Below are 25,894 nucleotides of genomic sequence, written 5' to 3' on the forward strand. Positions count from 1 at the left end.
GTTAAGATACAGTGCTCCATGAGGAATGTCCAGCTTTGTCCTTCAGGTTAATGATTTCCTTCAGGGCCACTCTGCCCCCCTCCCCCTTCTCTGTTCCCTCTTAACTGTTATTGCTGTGTGTGTGTGTGTGTGTGCGCTTGGGCCACCACCACCTTAGAAGATGCCAGAACATCCTGAACAGTCCCTGTTGCTATGGAATTCAGTAGATGCTTTTATCCACTCACTCTCCTAGTTTATCATGTGCTATGAGATATAGTGATGGTACAGAAATGTCTACAGTATTTTGTATTGTCTGTATGAATTGCTTGCTGTGATTGATTGATTGTTCCATTAGGTAGTGTTCTGTAGCAGTGGGAATGTGTTATGTTCACCGTGACATCATCTTTAAAGCAAAGAAGTATCCATTTTGATTCCTCTTGGAGCTTCTAGAAGCTCTTCTGTACTGCTTTCTAGTAGAAGTTATTGTGGTACACAGGGACTGATTTGAACTAGAGCCTTTCAGCAGCACTGGCAGCCCATGGCTCTGCTCTTGACCTGATCGTGACCTTTTGACCCCAGCCACCCATAGTATGCTGGCTGAACTTTTACCATTTCTGGTGTGTGTGTGTGTGTGTGTGTGTGCATGTGCGTGTGGGTGCCAGATAGGTTGTAAAGATGAAAGACAATGGGTATTTAGGAGACCATTTTGTGTAAAACAACTTGCAGAGACTGGTGATGTCCTGGACTTAAAACGGCATGAAGTGCCAATGCTAACTGCTGCACCACAAATGCCTTGGTTATACTGAATTGAATGTGTGTGTGTGTGTGGCAGAAGATCCACACTGTGTCATGACGAGCAGTAACGGTTGTGTGTCTGTGTGTGTGTCTGTGTGTGTGTGTGTCTGTGTGTGTGTCTGTGTGTGTGTGTGGCTGGCTGGCTGGCTAAACATCCTTAGTTCACAGGGTGACATGATCAGCAGTAAAGGTCCTGTGTGTGTGTGTGTGTGGCTGAAGATCCTTAGTTCACAGGGTGTCATGATCAGCAGTAAAGGTCCTGCGTGTGTGTGTGTGTGTGTGGCTGAAGATCCTTAGTTCACAGGGTGTCATGATCAGCAGTAAAGGTCCTGTATGTGTGTGTGTGTGTGTGTGTGTGTGTGTGTGTGTGTGTGTGTGTGTGGCTGAAGATCCTTAGTTCACAGGGTGTCATGATCAGCAGTAAAGGTTCTGCGTGTGTGTGTGTGTGTGTGTGGCTGAAGATCCTTAGTTCACAGGGTGTCATGATCAGCAGTAAAGGTCCTGCTGGGGGATGTTCTGCTAAATCCTCCTTAACCCAGATACATGAGAGCAGCCGCTCCTTTACAGCTTTACTGTGTGTTGTGTGTGTGTGTGTGTTTTATTATATTCTCTGGTTTTCCTTTGTGTGTGTTTGTGTGAAAGTTCAGCCTCTAAAATGCTCATTTTGTTTTGGTCTCGGAGCTCTAACTTCAAATTGTTTTTTTGTTTTTTTTTGGATTATTTGTTTTGAAGTCTGTTTGAGTCACCATGCTACACTCTCTTTCCCTCCACCTCTGACAGATAGCATGCACACACATACAGTAAGCCTAGATGTCTATGGCATGATCTCCTCACACAAAGTGCTGTAGCCATGTTATCACTGTGTCTGTGTTGTGTCTGTGTGAGTGTGCTAATGTGTGGGTGTGCCTATTTCTGTTTGTCTGTGTTCTTTGGCAGAAACCGGATGCCTAATTGTAACACACCTGAGGATGAATTTATGGCATTGTTGAGTAATGATACACGCCAACAAGACGCGCCTTACGCCATACGACCAGGGAGCCTGAATATGACATCGTGTGTGTGTGAGCGCGTCTAATATTAGTTTTGTTATGTTCAGCATTTCTGTGCAGTGATTTGTGGAGTTCACTTTTTGAGATGTGGAGTCATCCTCCATCAGGCAAACCACTCTCCTCAGCATTCTATCAAGCACCCTTGCAGCATGTTGCTGATGCCAGTTCTTAGTCTCTCTCTCTCTCTCTCTCTCTCTCTCTCTCTCTCTCTCTCTCTCTCTCTCTCTCTCTCTCTCTCTCTCTCTCTCTCTCTCTCTCTCTCTCTCTCTCTCTCTCTCTCTCTCTCTCTCTCTCTCTCTCTCTCTCTGATTGATTGGAGATGGGCAGAGAAAGAAAATGTTGAGCTTTCACTTGGCAGGATGCCTGATACTCACACCTTTACCATACCTGTAAACCCACCCGTTTGTTTCCGGGTTTCTCACGTATTGTAACGTTTTTCCCGCTGTCTTCCTGTTTTAATATTTTCCCGTAAAAATATCCCTTTTTTAAAATACTCTCATAACATTAGCCCTACTATCGGACCCGACAGTCTCTGTATTCTTGTCCTGTTTCCACCCCCTTGCCCTTCCAGCAAAACAGATGTTTTCAAAGCATCATTTAGCTTGATTGAGGGCGACCTAAGACTGATGTTGGCCTATTAAAGATAACGGCGAGGTGGTTATGAGAAAACAATTTGATGCCAATCTGTAAGCAAAGTGACGTTAGACCTAGCTTTACACCTCATTTAGTTAGTGCAGCAGTTTTGTAGTCTGAATTGTTGCTGTCAGCAGAGGGATAGCAACAGAAAGACGAATGTTGAAATTTTCACATATTTTCAGTGAGAAACCCGGGAAATCTCCCTTATTTTCAATACTCAATGTTGACAACGATGCCTTTACTCGCATGGAGAAAGACACACATGACACAAGACACCCATGGATGGATATACCTGAGAATGCATGATGAAGTACACTTCCTCTCTGAGGCATTGGCTGTCTCTCTTTGTCTGTATGATCCAGCCCTGGGCATTGTTCATTTGGGGATGGCAGAGAAAAAGAGCATCAAGAGGTCATGGGGTGTATTTCTTCCTGTGTTATTCTGTGAGAGAAATACAGACTATTCTAGGATTTTGATGTGTGTGTTGGGTTTTGGGGGGGATGTGTGTGTGTCTAAGGGGGGGATAATTGGTAAACTATAAATGGGTCAGACTGTTTTGGTCTCCAATTTGGGCCGGCGGTGTCCTGAAAAGGCCCCCCTGAGCATGGAAACTAGAGCATGTTGGTGGCCATGTTGGCTCTCTGCCCTGATCCTGCCTCTGATCCTGACCGTCAGTGGGGTTCTGATTACATGAACCTGCCCTGCAGACAGGGCTGCGGTCAGACAAACTACAGGAATACTCCATGACAACACCCTACAGTAACGTTATTACACAACTCTACTCTAAACATTCTACAACACTACAAGGACATTCCACAACTTTACAATTAAATGATGTTCCACATTTCCACAACTATAAATCTGTAACAGCCCACAACCCTACTTGTAACATTCCACAACAACACTCCTAAAGTAACATTCCACAACAGTCCTTAACACCAGTGGTTTTCAACCTTCAGTGATGTACCCCCTGTGAAATATTTTTTCAGCCAAGTACCCCCTAACCAGTGCAAAGCATTTTTAGTTGAGAAAAAAAGACTTAAAACCGAGCAATAAAACATATTCTTCAAGATACAGCCGGAATTTTGCCGGCTCTGGTTTGGCCTTCTTTGCCACTTGTCCCTCCGTGTTTTCACAAGAATTACTGCTACGCTTCAACTACGACTCCATCGTTTGAGTTTGAGACAGTGATTGACAGGTGATGGTGGGTGGCATGTGACAAGTTGGGTCGAACCATCCTGGTATGGGGGGGACTCTGGGTTTTTAGGATAATGAAATTGAATAGCCTACTGAAATATAAAATTCATTTTATGAACTTATATTTTCCTGAAATTATTGTTTTTAAAATATCTTTGCATGGATTCTACTTTTTAAATATATGTATATTTTAAAATCTCACGTACCCCCATTTGAGAACCACTGCTCTACACAGTAGCGTCCCACAGCAGTACTCCACAACGACACTACTATACAGTAACATTTCCCAGCAGGACTCTGTAACAATACTCCCTAATACTACTCCACAACAATTCTCCACAATAAGACTCAACAGCATACAACACATGACAAATTTGCCATAACATGACAAATGAGAATAATGTACCACAACAACAATAATACCCCACAACACTCCAAAGCATTGCACTACAGTGCTACTCTACAACAGTATTTTCATAATGATACTCTATACAGTAGCCTGACAAGCCAGACCCACATCAAGATGTAGGGTCTGGGAACTCACCATTTGCAGTGCTCAATCCGAGGGGCGGGATAAACGGTTGTCTTTCAAATTGACTCTGCACGCAATAGGATGGCGCTACAACTCATGAGTCCCATGCGTTTTCCCACCAGCGGAGCTAGTTGATCAAACTTTTGCCAACTTAAAAAAAGCCTACCTCGTGTCACGCTGTTGGCCAGCAGCAGCATCCATCTTCTTTGTTTTTAAGTAGCAGGGAATTCACACGGATCCCACCCACCGACCTTATACACGATGTGATTGGCCTAATCGAAGTTTAATTTTTCCAGTTCGCAAGCCAACGGAGAGTTGCAAATTACATTTGCTGCCGCTAGGGTGCGTCTAGATTTCTAAGCTAACTGCAGTGTTTCTCAAACTTTTTCAGGCCAAGGACCACTCAACCATTAAAAAAAAAAACAACATAAAAAACCTACTTTGTTTGGAGTCTTTGAGGAGTCAGGACAATTCAACATATTCAAAGTTCAAATAATACTGTTTGGATTTAGTTACGTGTTGCAAATAACTAATTTATGTGACAGAGACAGAGAGAGAATTTGAATTTGTTTTACAATGCGAGTCATTTCAAAAATGTGTGTGCATCCACTCACACACACCAACACATCTGACAAAGTACACTTAATGAGATAATTACAAAGCCCTTAATTGGCTCAATCAGTTGTGTCCCTCTAATCAAGAATAAGAAATTGGCCCATATCCACACGTGCAAGATACAAACACACCCTCCCCCTCTCTTTCTCTCTCACTCACACACACACACACACACACACACACACACACAGTCACACACAGTCACACACACAATAGGCAATGAGCTCATCTGAAGGATTGTCTTTCAAAAGTATCAGATGATGATGATGATGATGATTTATAATCAAATTGTCTTTGTTACATGTATGACTCCTCTGCCACTATTGCATATTACTCTTTTATATCACTCTTGGGAAAGCCTATCCATTTCTCCAAGAAGGACAATGGGGAAATGAATCTTCTGGACTGTACTTGTGTACTCACTCACTCACTCACTGTTCACACATATTCACTGGACATCTCTCTTGGCTCACCTCACCTTGACCACACACTTCATATGTCACATAAGTCACCATATAACACCAAGCAGTAGTTCAGAACTCCAATTACAGTCTATTGTCATGGCATACTGGTCCATTTTGTTCCCCTGATGTTCTTCTCAGTAGTTCAGCCACACTTGAAGGTTCTACTGGTCACAGATGAATTGTGGATAATGGAGCATGACCCTTTTTTTCGTTCTTCATTTTACATTGATTAGTATTTATCCTGTGTGTGTGCATATTGACACACACACACACACACACACACTCATACTCATGCACACTAATACACAGCTATGCATGCATGTAGGTGTCCACAAGTATCTGTGCATATACAGTAGTTGTGTGTGCGTGTCCGTGTCCGTGGTTGTAAAGTAGATCTTTCGCTTCACCTCCTCTGTGATGTTTGACCTAGATTCGGCAGCTGCTTTCTATTCCTCTACTCAAACAGTACAACACGCACAGTACAACAGACACATCTTTTATTTTCCACTTGCTGTGTGTGAGCGAGAATCTCTCTTGCTTGCTTGCTCTCTTTCTTTTGCTCTTGCTTTCTGTCACTCTTTCTTTCTCCCTCGTCCTCTGTTTTTTTTGTGTGTACTCTGTTTCTGCCCCTGTCTTTGCTTCCTGGACGTCCCGTGAGCCCTCTCTGCTCTACTCGCTTTGGTGTTTCTCTCTCTCTCTCTCTCTCTCTCTCTCTCTCTCTCTCTCTCTCTCTCTCTCTCTCTCTCTCTCTCTCTCTCTCTCTCTCTCTCTCTCTCTCTCTCTCTCTCTCGTTCGTCTGTCTAGACTACCATCTGTCCCAGGCGCAGGCAGTACACACACACTCCCACAGCGGGATTGTGGGTACACGGCAGATTAGACCAGGGATTCAGGGGATGTGCCGGACAGTGGGATTGGGCCTGCCTTGTCTGGCTACGGTCATGTCTGCAGTGTAGTTTAAATGAGACATGTTTGTCCAGTGGATTTCCCCTTGATGTGGGCATCACTGCTTATATCTCTTACATCTAGCCATGAAAGAGGGTTGGAGAAAACTGTCAAAGATCTCTTAGGCAAGTCCCTCCACTCAGCGGCTATATTGCATAACACACTTCAGGCACTTATCGGGCATCTATTTGGGGCAGGACTGTACATGCGCAGGGCTTTAAGACACAAATCTAGCTTTTTTAAAGACTCAAACCTCGCAGATTTCTTTTTTTTTCTGGAAAGGCTGCACATGTTTACTACAGGAACTAAAGGTCTTGTAGTTAAAGGCTAATACAACTGGTCACTAAAATGTAGACACCCTGGCTATACCTTACAAATGGAGTATAGCTTTCATGCATATAACCAATCAGCTACATGAGCAGCTACTTAGAAAGGTAATTAGGGAAGGATAGGAGGAAACTAATATATATTGGTTGCCATGAGTGTTACCCAGGAAACACACACACACGCACACAGAGACTTCAAAACACACAATTACACACATCAGACTCTACAACAATACTCTACACTGGTGCTCCACAGCAATCAGCAATACAGTAATCTACTCATTGCAAATTCCAAAACATCCCATTACCTTTTATTTGGTTTTACCACCTTTTACCTCCAAATCATTAGCTGTGTGACCGATTGCTTGGACATTCCCCTCCCTCAAGTGATGCCATATTTGTTTTCATGTTTGTTTACATGTTTGTGTATTTGTTTACGTATAGGTTCAGAGGCCCCTCCTTCAGTGGAGGAGAAGAGAACACTATCAAGTCGGCCTACATCCTCTGCCTCCGCCCTCAACACCAGCATAGACACACCCACCTCTATAGGCTCCAAACCAGGTACATACACACACACACACACACACACACACACACACACACACACACACACACCAGCACTTACCAGCACTTTGTATGAAATTAATAAATAAACTCACCTTGCCTTACAAGGAATAAATACAAGTACTGTATGCAATGCACAATGCAATGCTGTTGTCAAGAGGGACACACTGACATACAGAAATGATACACAATATAAAGACAGCACACAGGAGGGCAAACAGACATATTGTGCACATGAAGCCCAATACTCACAGTACTCTGGAGTGCATGGAATATATTAAAGGTTCAGTTAAACATAGGAGACACACACACGCGCACACACACACACAAGATGCAGATCTCACTCACACAATACTAAAACATTGAGATTTTGCCACAGTGCGATCAAGTGATCGAGCTTTCTAACACTCTTCCTCTCTCTTTGTGTGTGTGTGTGTGTGTGTTTAGAGCCTTTGGTGCTGAAACTTGATGAGAGACAGAGGCTTGCTCGAGAACGGAGAGAGGAGAGGGAAAAGCAAAATGGTATGTATGTCGTCACACACACACACACACACACACACTTAAATCTTATCACTTGGTCAGTGTGTGTGCACACACACACACACACAGAGGGAGACACCCTTACATACAAACACACCCAAGGCTTTTTGCTCATGCTCAGAGTCCTCTTCGAGCATTACAGCCCTCACAGGGAAGCTACACCAGGCACGGAACTTAAGCGTTCCGTTCGTGACACGTAAAATCCATTTTAGAAGCCTGGTTTATTTTTTTCAAACGTACACGCCACTATCATGTCTGGTGTAGCTACTTCCATTGATCATAGTGGCAGCTAATTGTTGCAGCAGACGCAACACGAACGGAGCGCTTCAGTTACGCGCCTGGTGTAGCTTCCCTGTAAGTCTCGCAGGAGTGTCACCCGACTGATGATCACGTCCCTATGTATCCATGTCTTAACATTCGTTTAAACCAGGAACGATAGGAACAAATAACTATTGCTCTAGTTCATATAAATGACATCGTCCATAACGCATACTACAACGACAGCGACATGAAGAATGATCTCGTTGGGGATCACTTTTTAAGAACAGTAAAAGCTGACTGGCAATCAGTATCCATTGAATTTTAGACACACATTCATCAACATGAGGAGAGACTTTCCTTATTGGTGCTGAGTGTGGACGCTCATCTTGTTCTAGTTACTGTTGTCTTTATAGTTATCGTTCCTGGTGTGAATTGCCCTTTAATGCCATTAAGTGGAATTGAAATTGAAATAGAAATAAAAATAGAACTGAACGTGTTGCAGGATGATGGTTGGCAGAGGAATGGGGAAGTAAACAGCTGAGGCTGGCATCTTTGTCCCTCAGAAGCTCTGTGCATGGGGAATTTTTTTTCTTGCTTGCTTGCTCTCTTTCTTTTGCTCTTGCTTTCTGTCACTCTTTCTTTCTCCCTCGTCCTCTGTTTTTTTTTTTTTTTGTCCCTCTGTTTTTTTTGCTTCCTGTGTGAGCCCTCTCTGCTCTGCTCCTTTGGTGTTCTCTCTCTCTCTCTCTCTCTCTCTCTCTCTCTCTCTCTCTCTCTCTCTCTCTCTCTCTCTCTTTTTTCTTTTTTTTCTTTTCTTTCTTTCTTTTCTCTCTCTTTTTTTTTTTCTTTCTTTCTTTCTTTCTTTTTTCTTTTTTTTCTTTCTTTCTTTCTTTCTTTCTCTCTCTCTCTCTCTCTCTCTCTCTCTCTCTCTCTCTCTCTCTCTCTCTCTCTCTCTCTCTCTCTCTAGCCCATTGCATGACTAAGTGAATGTGGCAGGTTTCCGTGGTGACCGTGGTGCTCTGTTCATTGCACAAAGCTCTGGTGCCCCTTTTGTCATGGCAGCCAGGTTATGTAAGAGGTCAGGGAGGTAGGGGAGACTGAGGGGCCGAAATATCCCTCTACCTCTCTCTGTCTCACTGTCTTTCTCTCTCTCTGTCTCCTTCCCACTCCTCCTCTCTCTCTCTCTCTGTGTCTCTCTGTCTCAATACATTTCCCTCTCCGTCTCCTTCACACACTTCTCTCTCTCTCTCTCTCTCTCTCTCTCTCTCTCTCCCCTGTTGGTCTCTCTTGTTTGTTTTGTTTGTATTATTATATATGTATATTATATAATATACCATTATAGTGGTGCACTCCTTTACAGTATGTACCACACCCATGATGGGATAAGCATGTGAAAAACTAGACCGTTTATTTTCTTGTATGAAAGCTGCTTTTATTTTGGCAGGCATATAGTAAAAGATGCTTTGTAAAAGGATGTCAACCATAAAATTAACAATTTCTGTGTGTGTGTGTTTGTCTGTGCATGCGTGCATTTATGTGTGTATGCGTTTGTGTGTGTGTGTGTGTGTGTGTGTGTGTGTGTGTGTGTGTGTGTGTGTGTATGCATATGCGTGTCTGTGTGCGTGCGTATACATTTCTGTGTGCGTGCGTGCCTGCGTGTGTGTGTGTGTGCATGCGTGCAATTTTGTGTGTGTGTGTGTGTGTGTGCGTAGCGCTCCGTGAGTCTCAGTGGCATGAGCGCGAGGAGCGTGCTCGTCAGTACTATGAGAAGCACCTGGAGGAACGCAGGAGGAGGCTGGAGGAGCAGAGGATCAAGGAGGACCAGAGACGCGCCGCTGTCGAGGAGAAACGACGGCAGAAACTCGAGGAGGAAAAGGTGTGTGTGTGCTTGTCATGTGTGTCTGTTTGTGTTTGTAATATTGCCAACTTAAACGTGATGGGTATTGATGTGATATGTAGTCTCTGGCTGAAGTGCGTGTGTGCGTGCGTGCGTTTGGAGTGGTAGTCAGCTGGATCAGTGTGGTAACTGTGTGGTGTCCTAAACCTCCCTCCCAATGCCTTAAGACAGGGATTTTCAACTGATTGTTGACCAGGGACCATCATTCTGACTAATTACGTAACCCTAGGACCACCAGTGAATAAAAATACTGATTCCTTCACTGCAACTACATTACTGAATCCATGGTCAGGGACCACCAGCAATGTCCTCACAGATCACAAGTGGGCCGCGGACCACTGGTTGGAAACCCCTGCCTTAAGAGATGAGGCTCTAGTACGTTCAGGTCTGAGCTAACCAGTGTGCATGCCAAGGACTACTAGCTTCTCAAAGCAGAGTGTGTTAAAATACGTTCTCACTTTCAAAAAAGGAACGTGAACTTCATGGTGAGAACTCCAAACACACTTTATGTGTATTTGAAAACGTTCACAGTGAATTCCAAATGGGCTTTCTGTGTGTTCGTAAACTTTCACAGTGAATTCCAAATGTGCTTTCTGTGTGTTCGTAAATGTTCAAAGTGAATTCCAAATGTGCTTTCTGTGTGTTCGTAAACGTTCACAGTGAATTACAAGCTCCTCTGGCTCTTCTGACAGGTACTGGTGGTGTGCCATGACCTCACATATCTATTGATCCGTGTGTGTGTGTTTTATGATCTTCAAGAAGCTTGTACCCATGAATTGGCTTGGAAGCCGATCTGGCCCAGACCAGCCCTACGCTCTGTGTAAAGATCTGCATAGACGTTACTGCACCTCCAGCTCTTGCTGAGTGATGTTCGCTGCGTTCTGTGGCCTTAGTAATCTCTGTGTGATTGTGCAGGATCGGTGTTATGACGTTGATATACAATGGCATTAGTATCTCAATACCAATGAATCCTGCAGCAGAGTATCGGTGCCTGGTACACCACCATCCTGCAGCACAGTATCGGTGCCTGGTACACCACCATCCTGCAGCACAGTATCGGTGCCCGGTACACTACTATACTGCAGCACATTTGGGTTTGATGACGTTCTGTCCCTGGAGCTGGAGCTGCCCTGGAGCTCACTTGGGTCTGTACACCAGCTAGGCTTCCGGTTACATTTGGGGCTATAGGCATCTCTGCCTATCTGGCTTGGGTCTGTGCACATAGGCTAGGCTTAGGGTTACGGTTTAGGTTATAGGTGTCTCTGTGCCTCTGGCTCCTTTGACTGATGTTGGTTTTGTGCTGTGGCCTCACATGTTGTATTGATCCCAGAGAAGTGTGTGTGTGAGAGAGAGAGGGAGTGAGAGAGACGATCCATAATCCTGATTTGGCCTCTGACATCTGTGACTCGACATCTGTGTAGCCTGGCTGGGATGCTGAACGCTTCTTGTAATTATGGAATTGGTGTGTGTGTCTACATCGGTGTCTATATCTGTGTCTGTATCTGTCCGTGTGTGTGTGTGTGTGTCCGTGTGTGTGTTCCAGGTCCGCTATGAGGCTGTCATGAGGAGGACTCTGGAGAGGAGTCAAAGAGCCAAACAGAAAACCAACCGCTGGAGTTGGGGAGGCACTCTGACCACCAGCACCTCTCATCCAACAGGTACACATACACACACACACACACATATACACTCTCTAACAACCAGCACACTCATCAACAGGTACACACACACACACACACACATGCACCTCTCACCCAACAGGTACAAATACACACAGAAACACACACACACACACACACACACACACACACACACACACACTCTAACAACCAGCACCTCTCACCCAACAGGAAAACATACACACAAAAACACATACGCGCACACACACAATGCATTTCAGTTCCCGTGTCCAAACCAAGCACTTCCCACCAGCTGCTGTTTTTTTTCTCTCATTTTAGCATGGCCCTGAATTGCTGCTGTGTCTGTGTGTGTGATTGGTGTGTGTTTCTACCTCTAGCCTATTCTCGCTGACTCATGATCCTACTCGGCTGCCCATTTCTCTTTGTTTTGTTTTCCTTTCTTTCTCTCTCTCTCTCTTTCTCTCTCTCTCTCTCTCTCTGGCACAGGGTTGTTTGAGGCTGCTTGTCTTTACCCTTTGGATCTAGCAGGTCTGGAGCACCATTACCCTGGTGCCTTTAGCCTGGGCCGCCAGACTGGGCCTCTCTCCAAATGTGAATATAACTGGGGCTAGCGCATGTTAGCATTAGAGGCTAGCAACATTAGCTTTAGCCCATTAGGCTAGCTTGTGAAGTTCACCAGTAGTAGGCTAACTCTCTCTTAGAGCCCTGCTGGTCCAGAGCATGTCCATGTCAGAAATATACCATGGCAGATATCTTCTCCTGTTGCATATAGCTATGTCAGTTGATGTCCAGCAATGTCTCAGTGTTGCTACATTTGCCAATTGACAGTTATGGTAGATGTTATGGCAGCTTAGTAGCATGTAACATTACCTGTTGTGGCATGCAACATTTTAAAGGCTGTCATGACATTTACTGATTATGGTAACATGTTTAAATCATCTGACATAAAATCACTGGGCAATGACATCAACTGGCAAATACAGGACCGGGTGTTGGCCTCAGGCATGGCTATGTCATTGTTGTCTTGGTCTTATGACACAGGCTTCAGGTAAAGTGTTAGTGTAATGTTTCACTCTAGACAGTGGCTGTCTGTAACTGTGACATTTTAGACCCAGAAGATTAAGGTTTATGTGCCTATCTTTAGTGCCCCTTAGCTCATTAGCACCTTAGCATCATAGTTATCTTTAGAGGCTGTGGAGCTGAGAGTGTTTGTTTGGTCAAATTGGTTTGGTTTGCTGAATATTATGTTTTTAGCTCTTTAATGGTAACTGAAGTATCCAATTTGGATTTTTTTGTGTGTAGTCACATTGTTCAGTGAATCTAGTTATTTGAAGTGCTTTGCGCTCTGCCATTAAAGTCTCATCTGATCACTGGTACTACTAAATATAGTAAATAAAACATACTCTGGCTTCTCAGGTGCTGAAGTGCTAGCCTTTGTTAAAGATTGTACCATGTAGGACTGATTAACATCAAAAAAGTCCATTCTAACGTCATCAGCTCATTTCTTTAGATATAGTCCTGATTAGGATTTCACACCTCTAGCTAATGAGAACATATTTAAATTCCTTATAGCAAGTACGTCCTTGCATAGCTCTTTTGTATGAAACTAGATCCTTCGTATCCTCTGTTATCCACTCTTTCTCTCCCTCTCATTTCAGCATTGCTGGGTTTCTTTTTCCTTGTTCTACTGCAGTGATTTAACATGTTTGTTTGTTTGTTTGTGTGTGTGTGTGTGTGTGCGTGTGTGTGTTTGCGTCTTTCACAGATTCGGACAGACGCTCTGTCTCGACTACTAACTTGTCCAAGCACACAGACCCGGTCATAACCAAACGCCTGTCTGCATCTTCTGCCACACTCTTAAACTCACCAGACAGAGGTATGGAAAGTCTCCCCCTCACACACACACACACACACACACACACACACACACACACACACACACACACACACTCTGTATGCATTTTTGTGCACACTAGACTAGGAATCTGTGCATCTGAGCAAGCACTGTACAGACGTGTGAGTTGTGTGTAGAGATTTAAGTATATACACACACATTCTCAAATTCAAACATAGGTGCACAGACAAGCATTTTCGCATACAGTACATTCCCAGTCTCACTCACTCACACACTCTCTCACACACACACACACACACACACACACAGACATGTTTGCATACAGTACATTCCCAGTCTCACTCACTCACACACTCTCACACACACACACACACACACACAGACATGTTTGCATACAGTACATTCCCAGACTCTCACACTATAAACACAAACATACAACCCTGGTAATATTGGTATGCATATAATAGGTTTATGCTGAGGCCTTTCAGGCTCATTATGGAAGCATTGTGTTTTTTTTGCTTTTTATCCTTTTATCCAGTCACATTATGTCTCATTGTTTAAACTTCTGTTTGTACAGTAAGGACTATGCTGTTTACACTTACACACACGTGCGCACGTACACACACACAGACGCACACAGACAAACACAAAAACGCACTCACACAGACACACACAGACACACACAGACACACACAGACACACACAGACACACACAGACACACACAGACACACACAGACACAAAAACGCACTCACACAGACATGGACAGGCGGAAGACAACTGACAACTGAACACAAATAACTTCATAATTGCTCATTTTAGAATTGTTTTTGTGTGTGTGTGGCATATTAGCCTTACAGAAACGGACTGCCTCCTCTCCCCACATTAATAAACACGGCAGCAGACTCCGCTCATCACGAGAGAAGAGTGTCGGTAACACACACACAGGTGGATCGCTGAGCAATGGCTAGAAGTCCGCATGTTTTACAGTCACTAACACAGACACAAGGGAGTTGTGCATGTGTGCCCGGGGCATTGGCTGCTACACGGCTGTGGTGCTCTTACTACATCTTGACTACATTACCCAGAAGTCATCCTGACAGTGCCTGCTTACCTCCTAATATCATGACTGGTGCATGGGGCTCATCCTTCACGAAATATAATCTTTTTGTTTTACACTTGTCATGCTGACATTTTCTTTCTGGATGTGTTGTGTGAATGGGAGTGTGTGTGTGTGTGTAGGTGTGTGAATGAGAGTGTGTGTGTTTCTTTTAACACATCATTGCATGGGGTTGGGCACGTGGAAGGTGGCTGCCTGTGCTTGTGATGTCATAAAACTGTGTTCGGCGTGCTTATGCATGTGATGTCATAACTAAGCGACGTGTTTGGCTGTGTATGTGCTCGCAGGTTCCAGCTTGCTTAAGGGTACGTTGGTGCTTCAATATGGGATTTTAGTACATGCCTTTGACGTGTGTGTGTGTGTGTGTGTGTGTTTTGCAGCTATGCGTCGTTTGCCATTGACACCATGGGAGAATAACATGGTCAGTCGTCTGTTGACCCCCACACACTCCTACCTGGCCAGAAGCCGTAGCGCTATGTCATTGTCGGGAGAGACAGGTATACACACACACACACGTACACACACATCAAACAGTCATATACAGCCTAAATAGTCATACCCAAACATCCCATGTTCAAAGATGAATATTTGCATGCATATAGTGCAACACGTCTAGCATCCGCTCAGCTAACCTTCATGCGAGATTCTAACTGCATTTGGTGGTTTCCGTGTGAAGGTGTGCAGTGATTAGATCACTAAAAAGGCCTGAGTTCTGTAGCACTGACTGTTCTACAATGCGTGCTCTGGTCATGGTAGGTTATGGTCATTCATAATGCCGAGTATCCGTGTCATGGTAGTGTACGTCCTACGTGTCATGGTAGGGTATGGTCATTCATAATGCAGAGTATCCGCACCATAGAGGTCAGATGTCATCCCACATTAGAAGGGGCTTTACTGACAGAGTGGGCATGAGAGCAATAAGCAGCATGCCTGTCATTTCAACAAGGCAAAAATGTAGGCAACACTCTGAAACTAGGACCCTGAAACAGAACAGATTCAACTCCAGCCCTATCATGTTCCATCTTCATCCTACACACAGCCCCTCCCACTACCACCAATACCAATCCCCCACTCTCTCTCTCTCTCTCTCTCTCTCTCGATCTCACTCTCTCACTCTCACTCTCACACAAACACAGTCTCTCACACAAGCTCTCACACAACATAAGTGTCACAAACTAAACTCTCATCATGCAATTTCAGTGGTTGATGGGGAAGCCTTATTTAGCTAGAAAAAACACCATGTTGATTTAGATAAATGGTTACCGTGAGGTTGGGGGGGGGGAGGGGGTCACTCTAGCTACAGAACTCCACTGTTGCCATGGCATTACATTAAACCGTCTCATTCCATCTCCTCCTGTCCTGACTGGTCTTGCTCCTCGTCTCGTTGGCTGAATGTGAACTGGCCTTATGAGGGATTAATCTCATGCTATTTGAGGTCAGTCTGTCCCCCATATACAGTAGATAATCTCATCCCTGATGAGGTGAATGTATAGAAATCCCACCCATATGTTTTCACTGTCCTCCTCTTCATCAGCCTTAATGTGTCCAGTGCACAGCCCCTAGAGAGCCACACGTAGTGTAGAGGTCAGTCCAACGGCATTGACATACATCCAGCTGTATGAAAGCCATGTGGCTGTGTTCTGAATCACTCTGATGAGCACTTCCCCTGAGTGTCCTAGATTGTGAGCGAGGGGAGAAGCCTAGCTGTGTGTGTTAATATTATTACTCTGGCTACCTCGTGAAGTCCTCTAACAGGGCAGTAACAAATGTGTTTCCGCAGCAAACTGGTCTCCTATCTGTAGGGTGACCAGGGGTCCCATGATTCTTTTTTAACCAGAACCTTTTTTTTTTTTTTTTTTAGTGTCCCGACTTTTCAAATCTGGTTTTATGGGGATGTCCTGTTTCACACACAGGAATCTGGTCACCCTACCTATCTGAGTCATGTATGCATGTTGTGTGTTACATGTGTTCAATGTCTACTTTCAAACAGGTCCTCCCATCACACTGACACGAGTAATGCACTTACAACACTTTAATGGGCATTCTGTGTGTGTTGGTGTTGTGTGTTTGCCTGTGTTCTAAGTGAGTGTGACCTCTCTAAAGCGTTTGGGTTTGGTGTCATCTCTGGGTTTTAGTCTGTTGTTCTCAGGGGGTGCCTGTGTTTTCTGTGCTCCAATAAGTGAATCATAGTGGGGAATAAACAATAACATCAGGAGTAAAATGTTTGCATTACTGCCATTTGGTGGCATTGAGAAGGTTTTATACTAGGAGCCTGCATAGTTGTAGACTACCCCCCAATTTCACTGCCAGAATTGGTCAACAATGGCGCCATCAAAAGTGATAAGTGAAGAAAGTAAAGTCTAATCAGTACGCACACTAACTGGGAGGCTACACCGAACGCGTAATTGAAGTGTTCTGATCACACAGCATCTGGTGCAACAGAGAGGGTTAAAGCGGAGGGTCTTGTACAATTAGCTTGCGCTATGATCAATGGAGCTGGCTACACCAGACATGATAGCGGTGCGTACGTTGAAAAAAAAAAAATAGACCTGTCTTCTAAAATTGTTTGTACACGTTGTAAGCAGAATGCTTCAGTTACGCGTCCAGTGTAGCCCTGCTGTCAGATTCCAATGCTGCCCATATAGCAAACCAATAGTGACTTAATTTGCTTCAGAATGTAGGTGTAGGACACCATGCTGTCTTTAACTTGAACACATTGAACAAAACATGGCGCTGAGACTTTCATGGGACTACGTTCTTCTCTCCTGTGTTCAACATACACCAACTTACATGAGACTTCTTAATGGGACATGTCTGTTGTAGATGATCTAGATCTATCGTCTAGATCTGATTCCATTGTTCTTTGTCTGACCTGTCACCATGACAACACAGGCTCCTCCCTGAGAGATGATTCTCTGTCATGACTAACCTAATCAGTAGTGCACACTAACACACTTGTCTTTTCTGTCTTTCTGTCTGTCTTTGTTTCTGCCTTTCTCTCTCTCTTTTTTTGTCTTTCATGATGTTCTCCTTCCACTCCTCTTCCATGACTCCCTCTCTTCATCACATTCCTCCTTGCTTATCCCTTGCTTACCCCCGAACACACTTACTTGTGTGTGTGATCTGTACGCATGCCTTAAACGAACACAGTGACGCCCATTTGTCCCCGCTCAGCTTCCTGTCATCCAATGAGCTCCCTCTCCTTCAAGTCCCTCCAATCCCGCAGCAGCATGGAGCGGCCAATGAAAGCAGGTCTCAGCTGCGATCGGCCAATTAGGGCCGGCTTCACCCCATCTGACCCCAGCACCCGAAGAAGAACCACTCAGGGCACAACGGTAGGAGAGTTGACTACGCACACACACACACACACACACACACACACACACACACACACACACACACACACACACACACACACACACATATTGTGTCAGTACATAATCATACACAAACACACACGTATAGAGAAGGGGAGTGTCTCCGTAAGCACTGTAACTTGAGTGAAACTAATTTATGTGGACCTTGCTCAATAAGATCAGAAGTAGCAGTATGATCAGGAGTACTAAGGTGTAGTGTGTGTGTGTGTGTGTGTGTGTGTGTGTGAGCGTGTGAGCGAACGTATGTATTCATTATGTTAGACTGAGCAAGAGAGGGAGGGTACAAGGCCAAAGTTTACTGAGCTAACACACACACACACACACACACACACACACACACACACACACACACGTCTCTGTCTGTTTCTGTCACATGCACTGCCACATGAATTTTCTCTTTTCTTTCTGTCTCTCTTTCTCAAACACATGCATATACTTTTTTTGTCTCTTTCGCTCTCTCAGACACACACACACACACACACACACACACACACACACACACACACACACACACACACACACTTATCCCTCATCTCCATCTGTCTGTGTATATGAGGGCTTATGTCATTAAGGACTTAGAGTTGAGAGCGAGAGACTCTGACCTCTATCAGCACAACTCACACTCATACAATCAGTCATGCACTGATAGACACACACACACACTGAGACACACTGAGACACAGACAGACACACACACACACACACACACATACTGAGACACAGACAGACACACATAACACTGAGACACACACACACACACACAACACTGAAACACACAGATGCACACACGCGCACACACACTGAGACACAGAGACGCGCACACACACACACACACACACACAGACACACACACACACACACACAACACTGAGACACAGACACACACACACACAACACTGAGATACACAGACGCGACACACACACACACACAACACTGAGACACACAGACGCACACACACTGAGACACAGACACACACACGCGACACACACACACACACACACACAACACTGAGACACAGACAGACACACACACACACTGAGACACAGACAGACACACACACACAACACTGAGACACACAGACGCACACACACTGAGACACAGAGACACACACACACAGACACACACACACACACAACACTGAGACACAGACACACACACACACACACTGTAACACAGACAGACACACACACACACACTCAACACTGAGACGCACACACGCACACACACTGAGACACAGACAGACTCACGCACACACACTGACACACAGACAGACAGACACACACACACTCAACACTGAGATGCACATACACACTCAACACTGAGATGCACACACACACTCAACACTGAGATGCACACACACACTCAACACTGAGATGCACACACACACTCAACACTGAGATGCACACACACACTCAACACTGAGATGCACACACACACTCAACACTGAGATGCACACACACACTCAACACTGAGATGCACACACACACTCAACACTGAGATGCACACACCCACTCAACACTGAGACACACAGACGCACACACGCACACAACACTGAGACACACAGACGCACACACGCACACACACTGAGACACAGACAGACACATACTCACACACACGCACACACACTGAGACACACACACACACGCACGCACGCACACAACACTGAGACACAGACACTCACATATACTTCAGATGAACAAGCACACACATGTACTGTATATGCACACACCACATTCAGAAAACGGAATGTCTTTTCCTTCATGTATTTGTGCATTTATTTGGTGGGTGTGTGTGTGTAGGGGGAAAAGCACCCTAAGGAGTATGTGCGTAAGTCCTGGAGTAATTTGTCTCTGCCGCTGGGCTCCCAGCCCCTCCTGAGTGGCCCCCAGCAGCCCAGAGCCAAGAGATCCCAGTCCCCCGGCACCCAGCCCTGCAGGACCAAAGCACCCTCACCTGCCAGGTGTGTGTGTGTGTGTGTGTGTGTGTGTGAGTAAACACACGTCCATGTACTCAGTATTGTGTGTCTCTCTGTTTATGTGTGTTTGTGTGAATGTACTCTTTTGTAGGCCTTCTATTTTTTGTTTGTGTGAACGCACGCAAACTTGCTTAACTGAGAGGGTATATGTGTGTGTCCATTGAGAGGGTGCGCCTGTTTGTTACAGTGAAATGTTCACCTTTGATACCCATTTTAATAAAAAACAAGTGCGAACATCCCAGATCACGCAGTAATTAATGATTAATGTGGGTAGATGACCAGATGACCAAGTACCAACTGTTTAAATCTACACCAACTGCTGTTTACAGTGAAGAGTGGAAGCTTCCACCCCTCCCCCAATTCCAATTAAAGGTGCTTTATTAGCATAAGCATTTGAATAGTGTTGCTAACTTGCCAATGCTAGCCAAACACGGTAACTTAACACCACCATTAAAAAAAGAGGAAAAGAGGGGGGTAAACAATCTTTCTCTTTTTCTCTCTCTTACTAGATCTTCCTTAAAGTCTTCCCAGAAGCCTCCGACCCCCAAACACCTGCGATCCCCTGGCCAGGAGCACTCTGCCGCCACCCCACCTCTATCGCCAGGCAACCTGCGACCCAGCCGGACCATGCCCGAGTTGTACCGGGCCGCTGAAGAAGACGATGCAGAGGGAGAGGCCAAGGAGGCTACTTCCCCAGGTCAGACCACAGTGCACTCTAGTGGTTCAGAGCAGTCATTGCAGATAAATTAGACCAGATTTTAAAGCTGTTTCTCTTTTTTTTCCTCTCACACACCCACCCAAGTATGCATTTCCCACCACACACACACACACACACACACACACACACACACACACACACACACACACACACACACACTTGAATTCTTTATTTGAATCCACCAATCAAATTTCTTACAGAAATGATTCAAATATTCTCAGAGGTGATACAGCTTTGACATTCAAGGGTACATAAAGCATCGACTACACGACACAGCAAGACTGCCTATCACAGCTGATATGGAACAGAATTTTTCCAGTTGTTGTAGACTTTCCTTTTGATAGCCCTTCCAGTCTTAGTCCACTCACAGTCAGTTTGTGGACATATCCCAAGCTGCCAAATATCAATGCCACAAACTTACATGCATAGCCTACTGTAGGTCACTCATCTCTGCAAGGACGGGTTGGTATTTTCATAAAATGCATAAACACAGCCTATTCCCAGGACTAGCACCTCCTTTCTATCTCCATCCAGAACCAGTCTGGCATTTCGCGTGAGTGTTTGTACACAGGCATATTTTTTGGAAAAATGACTTTAAGTGAACTGGCAATACTATTAACAATACGGAGTGCAGTGTCCTTTGTACATATTACAACCATTTACAATATGAGCAACTAATTTAAGGTGGTCAGAGTTAGAATGCATTTTGCAGTGTGGATGGTGATGCTAGGTTGTATCTGGTTGGTAGCACCTGTAGTCTGACCTTAACGGTGAAACAGAGAATGTCCTCCCCTAAAGCAGCATTTTTGTACAACACACACATACACACGCTCACCTACTCAAGTATTTCCCTCAGACACACACACACACACACACTCTGACACTAATTGTTTTTTTCCCGCTCTTTCTCTCTTTATCAGCGGTGAAGTCAGCAGGAACCACAGACCCTGAAGAAGCCTCTCGCCTGCTAGCAGAGAAGCGACGACAAGCCCGTGAGCAGAGAGAGAGAGAGGAGGAAGAACGCCGCTTACAGGAGGAGGCCGAGAGGTGTGTGTGTGTGTGTGAGAGAGAGAGTGAGAGCGAGGCAGCTTTGGTACCCATGAGACCCGGGTTCGAGGGCTGGTCGGGTGACCGCTCTCTCCCTTTGCTACAGTATGTATGCTGTCAGAATGTATGAGCCATATGAGGGACCCCCAGGATAGGTTGACCCCTGTGTGGGGTGGTGGTAGAGTAGTGGTTAAGGAGCTGGGCTAGCGTGCAGTAGCCTGAAAGTTGTTGGTTCAATTCCCGGCTTCCACCATTGTGCCCTTGAGCAAGGCACTTAACCCCAAGTTGCTCCGGGGACAATGTGACCTTGTAATATAGCTGACACATGTAAGTCACTTTGGTCAAGAAGTGTCTGCTAAATGTAATGTAATGTAAAGTAAATGTAATGTGAGGGACCCCCAGGATAGGTTGACCCGTGGGTGAGGGACCCCCAGGATAGGTTGACCCGTGTGTGAGGGACCCCAGAGATGGGTGAAGCACTAGTGAGCGTGTGGGGCACCCTGGGATGGGACAAGTACGGCTGGTGCATGCGTGAAGGACGCCAGTGTGCAGATCAGCAGATCATTTCCATCCTGTGCAAGTAGAGCCTTCACTTGCTACATAACTATTTGTACTAGCAGCAAGTTTAGATGCCTTTATATCAAATACTTACTCCCCTGCTCCCCCAGACATGGAATTACATTGTGCTCATTCTTTGTGTGTGTGTGCGTGTGTGTGTGCGTGTGTGTGTGCATGCATGTTTGAGTTCAGACGCAGCCGTGAGGAGATGGCTCGCAGGAAAGCAGAGGAGCGAGTGCGTAGAGAGGAGGAGGAGAAGAAGAGAGAAGAGGAGAGAAGACTCCAAGAGGAGGAGGAGAGGAAAGCCCAGGCTGAGAAGGAGAGAGAGGAGGCAGAGCGCCTACAGAAACAGGTAATACACACACACACACACACACACACACAGCACATACTTGTTTTCACACATGCCCACACCATATTTAATAAGCCCGGATCAGATTTGCTTCCATTAACATAATGTATAGCAAGAACAAAGCCCTCCACATCCATAAGGACACACTTACATCAGCATCAGCACACTCTAACTGAAGGAATTCATCAGACATGACAGACTAATGTTACATACTTAGTATTAGACATCTTATCTCATCTCATTTGAATAATTGGTGTATTTGTCTTCATGTCTGTGTGTGTGTATTGTTTATCTCTCTCTCTCTCTCTCTCTCTCTCTCTCTCTCTCTCTCTCTCTGTCTCTCTCTCTGTCTGTCTCTCTCTGTGTGCGCGCGTGTCAGCGAGAGGCAGAGGACGCTCGCCAGCGTGAGGAAGCAGAGCGACTGCGCCAGGAGAGAGAGAAGCACTTCCAGAAGGAGGAGGCAGAACGCCAGGAGCGCAAAAAGGTGCACATAAACACACACACACACACGCGCACACACACACACACATACAGTGACCAGATGACAACAGACACTCACACACATACACACACTGACCACATGCCAATACACATTCATGTACGTACTGTACAATTGCTGACCTAACACAACATGCACACACACACTCATCAAGTCTCTAACATCGCCACACACACAACACATACATACAGTACATGTACACTCACAATTGCTGACCTCACACACTACAGCATAAGTACACACACACAGATTTGCATCACACACCTTTGCCCAAGAGTACATGTTAAAACACACACACACACACACATACCTTTCTCAAGAGAGTGTTTTTGTTTTTGTTTTTAGAGATTGGAGGAGATCATGAAGAGAACACGCAAATCAGATCAGGTAAGGTGACACACACACACTTCCCACAAACTGTAAATACATTACAAACTCAAATTATATTTGACAAATCATATTCCGCTAATATTGTGTGTGTGTGTGTGTGTGTGTGTGTGTGCGCCCATGTTCACGTGTAGCAAAAATCACCACAACGCAGAAATGGAGATTTCACTGAGCAGAAAACAGAGGAGACAGGTACGACAGGGTGTGGATGTGTCTGTCTGTGTGTGTGTGTGTGTGTGTGCGCGCTTATCTGTCTAACTGGAACATTTGACCACCTCCGCAGCATCTTCACCTGCACCTCTGCCAGCCCTCTCAGAGACACACACACTCACGCTCCAGGGTCCGGAGTCAGGAGAGAGGTGAGTGTGTGTACACACACACACACGCGCTCACTCACTCAAACTCTCTGTCCCTCATCACTCACTCTGTGTCTTGACATACAGATGTTTACATGCCTGTGTTTAGATATGTAAGTGTTTACATTTGTTTGTCTGTGGCCCAGCACACCAACTGAGGCCCACCCGAGGGAGAACGGCATCGCCATAGAGACGGGGACCTTTGAGCAGGTCATCGTGGTTCCCATGGAGACCAAGATGCCCCGGGCAGAGGGCGATGGGCAGGAGGAAGAGGAGACGTCTGACTCTGAAGGCCCCCGCAGCCCCGTCATCGCCTTCCGAGAGAGCGGACAGAACCAGCACCAAGCAGGTGAGATCTTCGTCTTCATCATCATCCTCATCACCGTCATCACCATCATGTCCACTGTTAACCATCATCTAAACATTCTTCATCAGATACATACCCCCACATGCACACACAAACTCATTAACACCAGGTTCACTCCAATATCACACACACACACACACACCGTCACTATAATCCATCATCTAAACTTGTATAAAACTTCTTAGACTGTAATCAGCCCCACCAGCATAAGCAGGGTTGTAATCATTATTATCATTCTCAGTCTCATCCTTTCTAGTGCTTGTTTGTCATCACCTGTTCAGTCCTAGGGATCACTCTTATCATAATCAGCATCTGGCATGATGGCTGCATATCTCACCTGAACTCCTATATCTTAGGCTTTCTCTCAACACTGTAATCAACACTGCCCTCTCCTCTCCTCTGCTCTCTCTCTCTCTCTGTCTCTCCTTCCCTCCCAGTCTATACTGGCGTGTCACAGTCGAGATGTTGTTGTTTTGTATTGAATTGTGTCATTCTTTAATATTTCCATACCCAGGGACCACACATGCTAATTAGCTATATAGCTAAATCTGGTGCACTGGTTGAGATATGTATGGACCCTGTTAAATAAAGTAATGCAGTCAGGCATAAAAGTTCTTAGGCAATGTGCCAGAATTCAGGAGTGGAGCAGCTACAGGTAGTTCTGATTAAAATAATATGGATAAATATGGAACAAATACAGGAATGGAAATGTCCACTGCCTTATAGCCTGTATTCTATACTAAACTAACATGAATCCATTTCCCCCATCGTGTGCACAGATGTGGTGTGAGCAACCAAGACTGCATGGGTGAGCGAGAAGGAGACCAAGGGAGAACGAAGAGGTTCGGATGGATCACGTCTCACCTGAAGGTCTCCCTGAAGGCTGGTTTCATACAGACAAGGCCTGGACAGGAAACCCTCCTCCCCATTCCTGCTGACCAAAACGTCAACTTAGAACAACCACCAACCCCTTGCTCCCCAAACCACTTAGCACGGTCTCAGACTAGAGAGCAGTGAGGTCCAAACCACCTTGAGACCAAGATGGGGTGAGCTGGCCCCTCCCTCATGTATGAATCAATATTCTGTGTTTTGATTTGACAGGCTGATCGCTGATGTAATACTTGAAGACTTCCTTGTACTGTAGTTTTGTCAGCAGGCAGGTGAGCAGGTGCTTGCGCTGTTGATGGGGAGGAGGGGGATGGAAGGAAGAAAAAAAAAGAATCTGATCTGATACTGTATCTCTTAGTAAAAGCAGCTATAATCTCATGCACTACTACTGTCATTAGTTATTCAATAACTGTAAAGTACAAAACAAAACAAAAAATGAATGTTTCCCTTTTCTGTGTAGTTCAGCTTAACTAGATCTGTGCTTTTTGTGTTTGTTTGTTTGCTTGTTTTGTTGATTTTACCGATGGCGATGAAGCTAGCAAACTTCTCATTTGTCTGACTGATGGTCCTAATCCAAAGATCCCACCCTCGTTTCAGGATTAGTTTTGTGTTTCAGCCTCTAGTCCGTGTGGGTGTGTGTGTGTGTGTGTGTGTGTGTGTGTGTGTGTGTGTGTGGGGGGTGGAGTATGTGTGTGTGTGTACTGAATAGAGGAATGTCTAGTCAGTTGCATCAGTGCAATATCCAAAAAGCATGTAGCTGCAAGTTTCAGAACTTTGTGTCATTCTTCACATTGGGGTTCATGTGGAACCAAATGCAGTAGAAAATTGTTCGACATGAGCGTTCCATTTGTCTATTGTGAAATCACTGCACAGCAGCTGGGACCATGACAACACAATGGTTGCCTGGGTTACTGCTCCATTTTATTACATTTCAGAATCAGAAAAAATAATGTAGAGATTA

At 45.1% G+C, this 25,894-nt stretch overlaps 1 protein-coding gene across 4 annotated transcripts in view; it reads left to right on the forward strand.

Annotated features, from left to right (window-relative positions):
- Nucleotides 1-25,086, forward strand: part of map7b (microtubule-associated protein 7b) — a 36,310-nt gene extending 11,224 nt beyond the window's left edge. The window contains exons 2-20 of one of the 4 annotated variants that reach the window (XM_048251019.1): nt 6,980-7,096; nt 7,547-7,621; nt 9,610-9,773; nt 11,338-11,452; nt 11,921-12,025; nt 13,200-13,310; nt 14,141-14,236; nt 14,789-14,905; nt 17,559-17,743; nt 19,586-19,746; nt 20,271-20,458; nt 21,400-21,526; nt 22,277-22,436; nt 22,816-22,920; nt 23,281-23,322; nt 23,457-23,514; nt 23,606-23,681; nt 23,825-24,027; nt 24,825-25,086. In XM_048251019.1, the coding sequence (XP_048106976.1) occupies nt 6,980-7,096; nt 7,547-7,621; nt 9,610-9,773; nt 11,338-11,452; nt 11,921-12,025; nt 13,200-13,310; nt 14,141-14,236; nt 14,789-14,905; nt 17,559-17,743; nt 19,586-19,746; nt 20,271-20,458; nt 21,400-21,526; nt 22,277-22,436; nt 22,816-22,920; nt 23,281-23,322; nt 23,457-23,514; nt 23,606-23,681; nt 23,825-24,027; nt 24,825-24,835 (2,216 nt within the window). In that variant the 3' untranslated portion in view covers nt 24,836-25,086. The remainder of the gene's footprint in view (nt 1-6,979; nt 7,097-7,546; nt 7,622-9,609; nt 9,774-11,337; nt 11,453-11,920; nt 12,026-13,199; nt 13,311-14,140; nt 14,237-14,788; nt 14,906-17,558; nt 17,744-19,585; nt 19,747-20,270; nt 20,459-21,399; nt 21,527-22,276; nt 22,437-22,815; nt 22,921-23,280; nt 23,323-23,456; nt 23,515-23,605; nt 23,682-23,824; nt 24,028-24,824) is intronic. The other 3 variants (XM_048251020.1, XM_048251021.1, XM_048251022.1) reach the window with 3 other exon arrangements.
- The last annotated feature ends 808 nt before the right edge of the window (nt 25,087-25,894 follow it).

Source organism: Alosa alosa, chromosome 8, assembly GCF_017589495.1.
Source record: "Alosa alosa isolate M-15738 ecotype Scorff River chromosome 8, AALO_Geno_1.1, whole genome shotgun sequence".
Classification (NCBI taxonomy): Eukaryota; Metazoa; Chordata; class Actinopteri; order Clupeiformes; family Clupeidae; genus Alosa; species Alosa alosa.